This window comes from Nansenia antarctica (genome assembly GCF_963989245.1).
Source record: "Nansenia antarctica genome assembly, chromosome: 2".
Classification (NCBI taxonomy): Eukaryota; Metazoa; Chordata; class Actinopteri; order Argentiniformes; family Microstomatidae; genus Nansenia; species Nansenia antarctica.
Window position 1 is genome coordinate 59,788,143 of NC_137675.1, and position 14,311 is coordinate 59,802,453.

The window sequence follows — 14,311 nt, forward strand, 5'->3', positions numbered from 1 at the left end:
TTCTCCATCTGAAAGGATTGAATGGGTATATTGTCCCCAAGAAACTGATAATAGCTCCAAGCCCTCAGATAGGTTGGATAGGAGTGTACATTCCATTGCTCACTGCTCACACCCAACCTATCCGTGTCCGTGGGTAGGGGCCAGGAGTTGATTTGGGACTGTGCATTTGGCCTGGGCTCTATGGCTCACAGGGGCCTAGTAGCAAACCCAGCGCTAAGGACGAGTCATCAATGGAAGGCAGCGTCTATGACAGGCAGGTCACCTAGCCTGGGGGTCAAGGGTCATGACCTCACTGAGGGGCGGTGCCTATCTCTGAATGGATGTTGCCGCTCCCCAGGTTTGCTGCTCCCCCCGCTCCCCCCCACCCCCCCCTCCATTCCTACTGAGAAACCAGAGTCCTCTGAGTGGACAGAAATTCCCTCACTCACTCTCTAGGGGGGGGGGTAACAATTCACTCTCAAATAAATAATAAACCTCACCATCCAGTCTTTGTTCCTTATTCTGACCGAGTTTGTTTCAAACACTGATGGCAACGATGGCATAGTGGGGCGGACAAAGGTGGAGGGGCATCTTTAATACTACCAGAAGAAAGATGAGTTGAATAGACAGTGGGGGATGTCGGCAGTCCTGGAGGGGGGGGCAGGGGGCAGGGTGGCGGAGTGTGGTGGTGGACGAGGTAGGGAGACGGACTGCTCTCTCGGTTTTCACTTTAAACATATTTTTACTCTCCTCTCGCTCTCCTTCTCCCTCTCTCTCTCTCTCTCTCTCTCTCTCTCTCTCTCTCTCTCTCTCTCTCTCTCTCTCTCTCTCTCTCTCTCGCTCTCCCCACTAGCTGTACCCTGCAGGGTCTCTAGACTGGAGGAGAGGAAACGGGGATGAGAGGAGGAGTGTTGTCAGGAGGGAGGGATGGATGTAGGCTCTGTGGGCTCCTCAGATGCCCCCCTCCAGTCAGACAAGCCCAGAGTCTTTGGCCATCTTATAGAAGATTCCTCTCTTGGCGATGAGGCTAGAAGGAGAACCAAACTCTGCCATCTCCCCCTTGTCCAGAACCAGGACCCTGCAGGCCAGAACAATGTTGAGACAGGTCTGTTATAGAGACTCAGAAACATATCTAACGTGGTATGTAATGTAAACTATTACTGTATGCATGTGTGTATGTGTGTGTGTGTGTATACTGTACATTACCTGGTGTAGTCCATGATGGTGTTGAGTCTATGGGCGATGGTCAGAACAGTACAGTGGTCAAATTGGGTGCGGATGGTGGACTGGATCAGATTGTCTGTCTCCATGTCCACAGCAGCTGTGGCCTCGTCCAGAACCAGGATCTTGGTCTTCCTCAGAAGAGCTCTGGCCAGACACACCAGCTGGCGCTGACCCAGACTGGAGAGATGGAGAGAATGTAAAGAGAGAAAATGTAAAGAGAGAGAATGTAAAGAGAGAGAATGTAAAGAGAGAGAATGCTCAGAGGACATGTTGGGTAATGAATGGTGTACTCATGCCCATGTAGACTTCTCTAGGGAGTATCTCTAGGCTGTCATACCTGAGGTTCTCTCCTCCTTCAGAGCACTCATGGTTGAGCTTATCTGGCAAGCCAGACACAAAGCTCTTGAGATGGGCAAGCTCCAGGGACTTCCACACCTCCTCATCAGAGTAGCCATCGAAGGGATCCAGATTCATCCTCAGAGACCCTGAGAACAGCACTGGGTCCTGGAAGTGAGAGAATCCAGTCAGAGTGGTGCAACAGTGTGTGTGTGTGTGTGTGTGTGTGTGTGTGTGGTCATGTTGTGATGTTATTATTTCTGTTAACTCTTGTTTTCTGTTTCTACATTGTATAATTTTTGTATAAATAAGCATATTGTATAATTATCTTTTTCTTTCTGTGTCAAGTGTGTTGTGAAGCTGTGCGAAACGCACTCTAAACGAACTTGAATTGAATGGCATTGTTTGTGTGTGTTACCTGTGGTATGATGGTGATTCTGGACCTCAGGTCGTGCAGGCCCAGCTGTGCGATGTTGACCCCGTCTATCTGGATCTCTCCCTCAGCTGCCTCGATGATGCGGAACAGCCCCAGAGTCAGAGAAGACTTCCCTGCTCCCGTACGACCAACAATACCAACCTAGAAACAATACATCGATGTAAATGTCCATATATGTAAATGTTTCGACCCCTTTTGAAATGAGAAAATACGATTATGATAAAGAATCCCTTTCCCTGTACAAGACAAGCACACACATGCAGCCAAAGGCACCACACACACACACACCTTCTCTCCTCCGTGGATTGTGACAGTTATGTTGCGGATGGCCAACTCCTGGTCCTCTCTGTACTTGAGGCCAAAGTCTCTGATCTCTATGCGTCCCTCAGTGGGCCAGCCGGGGGGGAGGGTAAACTGGTCATTCTTCCACTCAGCCTGAAAAACACACACACACACACACACACACACACACACATCATTATCTTATCAAGCATCATTATCTTCCTCTCTCCTAATTATTGTCTCTCTCTTGGATAAAGCAATGTAAATGGTTTGCGTCTTTTCCTGCCTCTTACCTCTTTCTCAGTGTCTCCGTACTCTTGCACTCTCTCCACTGCGACAATGTTGGTCTCCAGATCTGAGGACATCCTCACCAGCCACGTCAGAGAAGCAGTCAGCTACAGGGAAGAGAGAGAGTGAGAGAGAGAGTTAGAGAGAGAGAGAGAGAGAGAAAAGAGAGAGAAGAGAGAAGGAAAGAGAGAGATGAGATACAGGGGAGAGGAAGATAGTGAAAGGGGCTGAATATTGCAACCAGAAGAAACTGGCTTGATCAAATCTGCATTTAAATCAGGTCAAGAGTCTCCTTCCCTTTTTGTTATCAGAGCTAGCAAGTACAGCTGTGGAGTACGAGACATAGCAACACAGGGTTTGTTTACAAAACATCTGTTTTTCGGAGGCAAGGGAATACAGAGTTAATCTGCTAATGGAGCTACAGACTCACCTGTAGAGCGTAGGAGATGGAGAGTCCCATGATTCCAGGGCTCAAACTCGCCCTGGCCATTACCGCAAACAGAGCAGCGAAGGAAACGATGCAGTTGCCCACAAACTCCAGACGCACCGCCAGCCACCTACACACAAAGACTAACAGTGTCAGACGCTAACACTCAAAGGGGAGGTTTCTTGTATGCAAAATAAGCCAAATCACACTTTCAATGGAGATTTGCAATTGAATATGCTTTAGTCTAGGATTAAACTTAATCTAGATTTGTACATTCTGAACCTGGCCAAGCTAAATATATGGGTAACGATTTATAATAACGTTCTGTAATAAAGCATTTGTAAACCGTTCATAAACAGTTTCCTCACCATTTATTAATCATTTAGAAACACTATTTGAACGTATTATTTATTGTTATTATTAAATAATAATTATTGACTCAGGATATCATTTAAAACTCATTTGTTAATGGTTGGCTCGCCATTTATCTATATTTTTATAAAGGTATCTATAAGTACACACCACAAATTGTTAATGAGTCCAAATATTTAATGTAGGCCTACAAGACTAATGAGGATGAAGCCAACTGGGTCCTTCCTAACATTGCCACCTAGTGTTCAGCACTGACTTCTTACCTATTGGCTACGATGCTGGGGTAGTAGGCCTTCTGGTTGTGGTCGACTCGACCGTCGCTCTCGCGGATAAAGCGCTCCTGCTCTCCGAAGGCGCGGATCACACTTGTGCCCAGCAGGGTCTCATTGAAGTGTGTGTAGACGGGCGAGCGACTGACCGACTCCAACCGCTTCAGCTGACGAGACGACGAAACATAGAATCTCTACGGGAGGAGAGACAAGGGTTCATTGAGAGAACAAGGGATGATTACTTTAAGGAAGGAAGGATATATTTTCAAAGTATTTAAACACTTTAAAGTGGCTTTCTTTCTTTGACTTTTCTCCTTATGTGGCACTTATCTACATGAAGTTCACAGGTGTAAGTAAGCCCACCTAAACATTGCTCTCGCCCATCTCGTCTTTTCAACTGACAATGACAATGAAGACAGAGAGCCAAGGAAAAGTAACTAAAGTATTGAGACAGACCTATCAGAATCTAAATTCACAGACCGACCTGCACAAAGAAGTAGAGAAGCCCCAGAGGAGGTATGATGGTAGCCACCAGCGGCGTGGCGGCCAGGATAACCACGCAGGAGCCCATCACGTTGAACATGGACCCCATGAACATCTTGATGATGCTGGGGATGATCGTGTCGATGGTGTCTGTTTCCTTGGCGAAGCGGTTGACCAGGTTGCCGCTGGGAGTGCGTTCGAAAAAGGACATGGGGGAGCGGAGGACATTGTAGAGCATGGTCTGGTGGAGGTACCGCGACGCAAAGATCCCCCCAATGGACACAGAGATGGAGTAGCAGAACACGGCCATGCCTAAGGGGTGAGACAAAGAGGGAAGAGGGTTATTGTGACATTAAGATCTCTGTTTTAAATAGGGTCTCTGATTTGCATATCAATCAATTACACACTGTTTGGATCAGGTTGTCATTACAAAACCGAGCAAATGGAGAGGAACAAAACTGCTCAGGAATGCGACCCTGAGGCCTGGGGAGACATTTTTTAAAAATGTAAAACTACAAAGTTGAATGGTGGAGAGGAAAATCACAGTCGATGGGACGACATTATTTCAATCACTCTACAAAATTGGTTTATAACCAAGAGGCCAAAAATAATCCCTTAATTTCATATCCATAATTGTGTTTGCAACAATGAATTCAAGTGATACAGCAAGAAAAGTGGCTGGAAATGGGTTTTACTATAGAGCATTATTTAATTATACAGTATATCTCAAAAGTGAGTACACCCTTTAGATTTTTGCTAATATTCTGTCATATCCTTTCAGGGGATAACACTATCTTAATGAAACTTTGATATAACTTAAAGTAGTCAGTGTGCTGCTTGAATAACAGTATATATTTATTGTCTCAATGAAATGCAGCTCCCCAGTGCCGGCAGCACTCATGCAGCCCCAGACCATGATGCTGCCACCACCATGCTTGACTGTAGGCAAAACACATTTGTCTTGGTACTCCTCACCAGGGTGCCGCCACACACGCCGGACACCATCTGACCCAAACAGGTTTATTTTGGTCTCATCAGACCACAGGACATGGTTCCAGTAATTCATGTTCTTGGATTCATTGTCTTCAGCAAACTGTTTGCGGGCTTTCTTATGCATCGGTTTCAGAAGAGGCTTCTGTCTGGGGCGACGGCCATACAAACCGATTTGATGCAGTGTGCGGTGTATGGTCTGGGCACTGACAGGCTGACATCCCACTTCTGCAACCTCTGCAGCAATGCTGGAAGCACTCGCACGTCTATTTTTGGAAACCAACCTCTGGATATGACGCTGAGCACGTGGACTCAACTTCTTTGGTCGACCCTGCCGAGGCCTGTTCCGAGTGGAACCTGTCCTGGAAAACCGCTGTATGATCTTAGCCACTGTGCTGCAAGCACAGGGTGTTGGCAATCTTCTTATAGACAAGGCCATCTTTGTGAAGCGCAATAATCCTTTTTTTCAGCCGCTCAGAGAGTTCCTTGCCATGAGGTGCCATGTTGTCCAGCATTCAGAGAGAATTGTGCCCAAAACACCAAATTTAACTGCCCTGCTTATCATTTACACCTGAATCCTTGTAACACTAACGAGTCACATGACACCAGGGCGGGAAAACAACATCATTGGGCACAATTAGGACATGTTCACTATGGAGTGCTCACTTTTGTTGCCAGCTGTTTAGACATTAACAGCTGCAGTGTTTCCTCCAGGAATTTTTACATTAGTGGCGGAGAGCCCTGTCCGCGCGCACAGCGACCTCATTTCAACCAAAACTAGAGGGAGGATGGCAAAAAAAAATAAAAAATATACAGAATATAAACTTGTGATACCGGTTTCCATCCATCAGCTCTGAAGCTGAAGTTTACGTTACTCACGGATCCAATGTCCTTCCAAACGAGCAGTCTGGCTCCGTCTCAAACACAACAGGAAAAGTATGTCCAACTTGGCGAAAGTTTCAGAGTATTTCCAACTTGCGCAAGTTCTTCAACTTGCGACAGTTTTTCAACTAGATGTGATGGCTATCATGTCTATCATGTCTATCATGTCTATAAAAATTATCAAATTAGCCATCGTCCTGGCATGCTTGGGTGTTGGTTTCAACGCATCTGTTGTTTGTCCTTCCTCTGTTTGCAACAAGAAACTCTGGACCTTTTCATGAATTAAAGTGGTCTTGAAATCCAAAGTCCAAATAAAAGTAACAAACGAAAGTAATATATGGTGTACATACCACAGCGCACAGTAGCTGCTGCTTGTTCTCCCGCTGTAGTTGTAGCTGGTGGTGGTGGTACCCCGCCATAAACGTTGTTAGCTGATCCACCAACTAGCTCCTTTGCTCCTGCCAGCCATGCAGTTTCGGATCGCTCATAGCCACTGCTAGCTTCAGCAATGTTTGAAGTGTCTGGGACATCTTTTTTCTTGAAAAATCCATCCATCTGTCGCTGTTTTCGTTTAATTTTTCGAAGTTATTTAACGTGATATCTTATTTGTGCACCTAGCTAGCTAGATCAGCTTTTTGTATCTTTTAGATGGTTCACATTTAGACCAATCAGGAGTAGCCCTTGTGTCACGTCGTCAACTGAATGTTTAATGTCATTAATCTGATTTTGGATCAGTGGTTAGAGAGAGATGGGCGTGGATTTAGGTGCACTTTTAGTCAACATCCATTATAGCGCTGATCTAGGATCAGATATATTTTAATCAGCTAAAATGATCAGAGGTGGATTTTTTTTTTTTTTTTTTGTGGACTGAATCAATTAGTGGCGGAGGAAATTCATTCGTGGCGGTCCGCCACCAATAAATGCATATAGAGGAAACACTGAGCTGTGTACTGAGTAATTTTCAAAGGACAATAAATCTATACTGTTATTCAAGCAGCACACTGACTACTTTAATTATATCAAAGTTTCAGTAGGATAATGTTATCCCCTGAAAGGATATAACAGAATATTTGCAAAAATCTAAAGGGTGTACTCACTTTTGAGATATACTGTATATATATATAAAGCGTTAAGCAAATCCAACACATGCAATGCAGTTTCCGCACCATCTCTCGTGTGAGATGTGAATAGTGGTAGCTACCATCATATTATGGGTATGTTTGTCACTGGCAGGGAATGGGGAGTTCAGGATCAAGAGAAAATTATATTATAAATATATATATATATATATATATATATATATATATATATAAAATGTGTTGAGTTGGTGACATCCTAATCTACACAGTATGATTGATGACATTTTAGCATTTTAGCTAAATTTCTATAAAAACTGAAGGTGTTCTAAAACTTTTGACCAGTAGTGTATATACATAGTGTACATATACATATGCATATGCATACATATTCACACACACACACACACCCCTCCTGAGAGAGGTCCTGTTGAGCTGTGTGACCTATCAGCTAAAATCACTGATACTATAACACACACATCCCTACACCCTTACCCTGAGAGAGTCCCAGTGCACCGTACACCCCCAGTCTCATCCCTCTGTTGGGCTGGGTGCCGTTGATGACTGGGTCGTCAGTCCACAGACTGAGCCAGTAGTTGGACATGAGCGAGGCCAGGTGGTGACTAAAGAACAGGACGATACTGACGATGGATAGCAGCACGCCGATGGCCTTCATATACTGCCAGAACACTGAAAACTTCACCTGGAGGACAAACATGGAGGACAATCATTAATGTACACATACCTACACAAATGGACACAAAGGTACATTGATGCGAACGTATAAACACAAACACACACACAGACCAGTCTCTGCTCAAGCCAACTTTCAGTCTTACCTGTCCTGTGTTAGCCTTGTCAGCCTCTGTGAGTTTGCCGACCTCTGCGTTCTTCGCCTTCTTCCCTAGTACCCCATCTCCATCGGCCTTCTGTGTGGATTTGTCCGCACCTGTGCTGTTCTGAGTGCCCTGCCTGGAAAAAGGAACACAGACACATCCAAGATTGCGACACGTCGTACCACAGCGTTTTCACTGCTGATACTTGAATCCAGCTTCTTTGCTCAAGGGCACAGAGGCAGCGGATTTTAACTCTGGTTTCTGGATTCTACTGAGAATGACGCTGTTGCAACTTGGATAAAAATCATTGTAATTACGATTAACTAGTTTCTTGGGTAGAGGACACTGGTAAGGGGTCATACACTTTGCTTTCACTCACCCAATGACAGCAGCAGGACCACCATTTTCTTGTCCTTTCTTTGGCACAGTTTCTAGAGAAAGAGAGAAACACACACACCTGGTCAAAGAGAGCACAGGCATGAGAGCACAAACAACCTGAGAGCAATTCTACGTGCTTTTAACACTCAACTTGTGACATGGTCTGGTTAAAAAGTCCTCAAGTAGGGCATGGTAATTTTACAAATTCCAAATTATGAAAGTCCAGATTGTAAGCTTTCAAATTATGTGTCATACATCAGAAATCTGAAAATAGTTGAAGAAGATATTCTTATTTTAATGTTGATACACCTCAAACCAAATACTGGAGAATATCGCTCTGAATAAAAACATACTCAAAACAGCTGCTAATAGCTAGCGGCTAAAAAGGAACATCGCTAAGAACATCTAACTGCATATTTAACACATCACAACCCGCTGATAGAACATCAATATGTTAAAAATACATAACTACACATAGTTAGATGATCACACAGTCCTAGCTTTTGAACATTCCTAAAACTTAAGTCTGTTCACAAGCCATGTATCACTTACCCAGTAGCCTATTGCAGACAATACAGTGAATCCAATTCACAAATGATAGGTATTTAGTGATCCTAAAACTGTTGTGTGTTATATCGAGTGGGCTCTTCAACACTTCAACTTTCGTAATAAACACATTTTCATTTATTTAAAAGAAGATTTTTGCTCATTTAAGTGACTTAATTGCCGACATACAGCCCTTTTCACCAGACTGTGTCACATTTGTTTCCAAACATCACCTGTGCTAACTGCAAATGTGCTTACTGTACATTCAAAACAACTCATATAACTTGCATATACAATAACAATGTAGTACTGTATACAACCCATTGAAATTGGCCAGACCATTTTCCCACCAAACAATGAAATCTAACCTAACCTACTGAGTGCTAGAAACTACCAAAAGTGTACTTTATAATACCAACCACACCCCTTAAACCACTGTAGAGTAGCAAGCACTCGCTTAAACCACTGTAGAGTAGCATTAACCTCAAGCAGCCTGTTTTGATACAGAGAGAGTGGCATGAACGATACTCTGAGAGGAAATATAAAAGTCCTACTGAGTAACATACTGGGCCAGGCTTTTCTGCCATTAACAGCGAATCAACGATGTGACGTTCCTGCCAGCAGTGAACCAACTTAAGATACAAACAAGCAAGACGTTTCACTTGCGCTAGCCAGATGGGTATATGATGCATGACGGGTATATGATGGATGATGGGTATATGATGCATGTGCAAGGCAACGCGACTTGATGGCTGTATGAAAAGGCGGAGTGAAATGCCTTGCCGGTCTGTGGCAGAAGTCGTCCCTGCAACTTAATGCAACGCCACATTGCTGAGTCTACCTTTAATGGTCGTCCCCACAGGAAAACACACTCACAATCCACGCTGCCTGGCCAAGCAGTCCATAAGTCTACTGTTATCAATCTGAGACGCCTTGCAGACAGGCGGATCTGTAGACCCAGCCTGCACGTTTATCGTTCAACCCCAGAATGCTGTCGCTCAACCTGCCCTTCTCTAAGTAGGGCTGGGGCGACTCATCAACGTAATCGATTACGGAAATACGTCGATTTGCATAATGTGGTCAAAGCATGGATTCACGACCATGTATGAAGCAAAGGCATCGCTTTGTCAAGACGGCAGCTGTATTTTTCTGATCAGGCATCTGACAAAAAGGGTTTATATTATTATTATTATTATTATTATTGTTATTATTATTATAACACAGCAGTGATGTGGAAATTAGACACATTTTTAAATATGCCACTATTATCATTATTCTAATGTGCTTTATGTGTCTCTTTTTCAGGATGAGGCAAAACAGTGTGGGACTTTTTCCACAAAAGCAACCCAAATCTATGCACACCCCAGAGAGAGACTTTGGTTCGGTTCTTAAAGGGAATGGCACCTGGCACGCTGATTGGGTTGATTGAGAAGACGCCCAAAACACACCCATGACTAATTTCTGGGCTTAGCGCCGGGTCTTAGGCGCCCACTACCGCACGCATAATAGCAAAGTGGCCTTGACCACGCCTCCACGTCTTAAGTTTAGATCTACCACCTCGTCTTATTGCTTAAGACTTATGAAGTGCATAATAGGGCCCTTTATGTTGGACTGTAAAATGGAGATTACCAGTTAAGACTGGTACTGGCTACCTTTAGTTGCGGAATAATGCCCTGCAGTGCATACTTTAATAATACGTTTTTGATATTTATTTTCGGTAAATTAATTAAGCAAGAAAAAAAACTCTTTAGAATAATCAATAAATTAGTCGTTCGATTAATCGAGAACAAGAAAAATCGTTTGATTAATCGAAAAAAACAAAAAATTAGATGCAGCCCTATCTGTAAGGCATCTCTGGTTGTTTTCTGTAGGAATGAGTGCTTACTGCAGCTGACATGCAAACACATGCAGAGCAGGGCTGTGCCCAGACTGTATTATGGCGCTTTTCCACTACAGGGCCACCGGGTCGGCCCTGGTCTTTAGCCTTTCTCCACTGCCAAAAGTACCCGTGCCATTTCTTGTACCCGTGCCGGTTTTAGTTCTTGTTCGGGATGGGTAGCGAAAGGTACCAAAGGTACTTTTTTGCCAGGCTGCGTGTGACGTGTGACGCTGCACACCGTTGATTGGTCAATGGAAATCGTCATCCCATGTTCATAGATTTCTTCGCTAACCGCCATCTTTAAATACCACAACAGATTTCGCTCTCGGAAAATGTCACTTACTGTTTCTGTAATAACTTGTTAATAAAGATTAGAAAAATTATGCTAACCATCGTATTATCTTAGTTTAATGTCATTTCAATTAGGGATGCACGATATGCATTTTTTCCAACCGATACCGATAACCGATGTTTACCCGCTTCTCGTGGCCGATAACCGATATGATAACCGATATGATAACCGATATAATTTCACAGTTGATAACCTTCGTTCATGCACACCTGAAGGTAAGAAAGGCTATGTAGTGAGCAAAGATTGATGATTTAATATTCCATAGTGATCTCACCAAATCTAACTTACATCACTATTGTTAACACAACAAAGAGAACACTTCTGACTCTTCAAATGTTGAAATCATTGAAGCCTCTTTCACACATAGTTCCCTGTAACTTCAATGGAATCCCACGCTGTGCCGTCCAGCCATTTTCGCCGTTCACTCATGAGTCAAATGCCGGTAGATTCGCGTCTTGCTCCCTTTAACACATGTCGGCGTTTCCCTGGTTGCGAGATCTAAACTACAAATCTACTAGAACTGAAAGCGGCAGGTAACAGGCACGTGACATCCATATGCTGTATATATAAATAAATATATTTGACTACCAGCAAGACACCGGAGCACTCGTATCTATAACAAACGCGGAGATTGTATGAGCCCCGCGTCAGTCAGCCTTTCTGTAGAAATACATCGCTCAGTTATATATCTAACGTTACATGTTTTAAGGCTGATCTGTGCATGATAGTGCTGCATTATGTTGATCTATTTATATCGATCTATTCTTGCCAATTCCTTATTACCAGTGGAAAGGGGGAAGGCTAAAACACTTTGAATGGAATAGATAGGACTTTCCGTTCAATGGAGGAAGCATGATACTCGCGAGTTCATCTCGCTTTTCCCCCCGTTGATGTATTCAACAATCTAAGCAATCTAATCAGAGCAGTTGTTATTATGTAATATTATTGATGGATGTGCCATTTTTGATGGAGAGCAGTGAGCGGATGACTGGATGTGAGCCAGTGGCGTACCGCAAAATCCCGAGGCCCCCCCGCAAGGTGGCGGCGGGGGCCCTTTCGCAACGGAGGTAAAAAAAAAAAAAGGCCGATGCGTTATTGACGTTGCGAAATTTCGCAATATGCACTCTACATTCTAAATGCTTGACTTAGCAAAAGGTACAAACAAGTGAGAGCAATAACTAAAACCAAATGGTAGACTACATCAGTAGAATGTATTATAAGTAGAAAAGTACAAGCTTTATTTCTTTTAACAAAGTGTGGTGTGCACAGCAGCGCGATATCTGTAAACATACAAGCTGTAGACTCTCCGCTACGGGTTGCCAGATGGGATTGAGAATTTCCAACCTAACCAATCTAAAAACGTCTAAATCCACCAAAAACCAGCCCATCTGGCAACCCTGTCTCCGCTGCATCAGAGTCTACTTGTTGCGTAAAATTGGCCAGGGTTAGTCAAATCCTTTGTTGGACATCTCGTTTCTTAAGTCCTGGTATATTGTGGCATTTCTTTAATGTTTGCCATCTGGTCTAGGAATACCCAGGGAGACGCAGACAGCAGAAGTAGAATAGAAAAATAAACAGCTATATATAGCCTAACCATGCTGAATTATGTACCTGTATGATGCACTGACAGCCTGTGACAGTGTGAACCTGGCCGGACCCTGCCCTTCTGCCTGAGTTTGAGTATGATGCTGCCCAAATAAATGTTATTGTTTAGTGCTGTACGCTTTCGTGGTATTATATTGTGTGAATTATCATCTGTATGTTGTTTTTCTTTCACTCGACTAACCGCCGAGATAATACTTGAGACATGTACTTCCGTAAACATACATTTTTTATTTAATTTTTTTACAATATCGGACCGACAGTCCCACATATAGCGGCTATAATGTCCGAATAGAGAATCTACCACCACCTAAAGAATGCTTATTGTACTTTGTATTGTATTTTCGCTTGCTCATTTTCCTTGTGTCTCGCTGCCTACGTGTGACGTCAAAGTCATGTTGCTATTGGATACGGCTAACTATGTATATATTTTTTCATATAGGCCTATATATTAAAATTAAGGTTGACACAATGAAGGGCCACTTATTTTCTTTGTTTTATATTTTTTTAAATTATAAAAAATAAAAAAATAAAAAAAGTTTGGATCCAATGTTAGGGGGCCCCCTAGTGGCTGGGGCCCACCCGCGGTGCGTCGCTTGCGGGCCCGTCCGCTACGCCACTGATGTGAGCATGTATTTGACTAATGCCGATAGATTCGCGTCTTGCTCCGAAACCAGAGCTGTCGGCGCAGACAGGATTTTACAGCGTTCCTTCAAACTATCGTAATTCATGAACTATATGCCCAATCTAAAAAATTAAAACAGTTTCTGAAAGCAGAGAAGTTGCACTTTTTGAACAGTTGAACTTTTTTAGGTTTATTACGGTAGTTCACCAACAAAAAAAAGCACAGTGCTCAACGTGTCAGGAGAAATAAAAATAGAATCATGTCGGCATTTCATGTCGGCATTTCCCTGGTTGCGAGATCTAAACTAGTCTACTAGAACAGAAAGCGGCAAGTAACAGGCAATTAACGTTACATTTTGTAAGGCTGATCTGTGCACGATAGTGCTGCATTTTGACATAATTCTTATCGCATTTCCCCCCGCTGATCTGTATAGCGGGGGGAATCTTATGACACGTAACTCCTCCTACAGTCCCGGGTCGTTCCTGTATAGTGGAGAACGATTCCTATATGGAACTTTTCAAAAGCGTGCCGAGGCGAGCCGTGCCGAGCCGGTCAATGGAAAAGCGCCATTAGCCTACTTTCCTTATCTCATACCCTTTAGAACAAGACGTAGAAATTCCACCTTGCTAAAAACCCAAAACCAAACCATCAGATTTAAACAGAGATAAACAGAGTTAAACAGAGTTAAACAGTGTTAACCAGTAGATCTGATTATAAGTTGCAAAGGGAAGGAGACAACGATAAGCACTGGGACTGAGCCACAAATGTGTCCTAAACCAAGTCCCTTATAGGACCGACTGACAACCACTCAAACCTTCAGCTTTCTCTTTCTCCTCCTTCTCCTCCCTCCCCTCTTCTGAACAGCAGACAAGAAAAAGACAAAAAAAAAGAGGGACAAAAGAGAGAGATGGAGAGACATAAACACAAAGAGACATAAATGAAGAAATAAAAACAGAATGGTGAGAGAGGAAAGACAGACTAAAAGATTGTGACTAGTGACAAGAAGAAGAAGAATATATATAGGATATAGATAGGATATAGGCAGTGCC

At 43.3% G+C, this 14,311-nt stretch overlaps 1 protein-coding gene across 1 annotated transcript in view; it reads right to left on the reverse strand.

Moving 5' to 3' along the window:
• Positions 1-948: 948 nt before the first annotated feature.
• Positions 949-14,311, reverse strand: part of abcc1 (ATP binding cassette subfamily C member 1 (ABCC1 blood group)) — a gene marked incomplete at both ends in the record, with an annotated part of 30,205 nt that continues 16,842 nt past the window's right edge. The window contains 12 exons of the mRNA XM_080550636.1: positions 949-1,057; positions 1,186-1,380; positions 1,541-1,707; positions 1,958-2,116; positions 2,264-2,410; positions 2,551-2,652; positions 2,976-3,102; positions 3,608-3,807; positions 4,098-4,408; positions 7,540-7,747; positions 7,884-8,016; positions 8,260-8,311. Of these exons, the coding sequence (XP_080406762.1) occupies positions 949-1,057; positions 1,186-1,380; positions 1,541-1,707; positions 1,958-2,116; positions 2,264-2,410; positions 2,551-2,652; positions 2,976-3,102; positions 3,608-3,807; positions 4,098-4,408; positions 7,540-7,747; positions 7,884-8,016; positions 8,260-8,311 (1,910 nt within the window). The remainder of the gene's footprint in view (positions 1,058-1,185; positions 1,381-1,540; positions 1,708-1,957; positions 2,117-2,263; positions 2,411-2,550; positions 2,653-2,975; positions 3,103-3,607; positions 3,808-4,097; positions 4,409-7,539; positions 7,748-7,883; positions 8,017-8,259; positions 8,312-14,311) is intronic.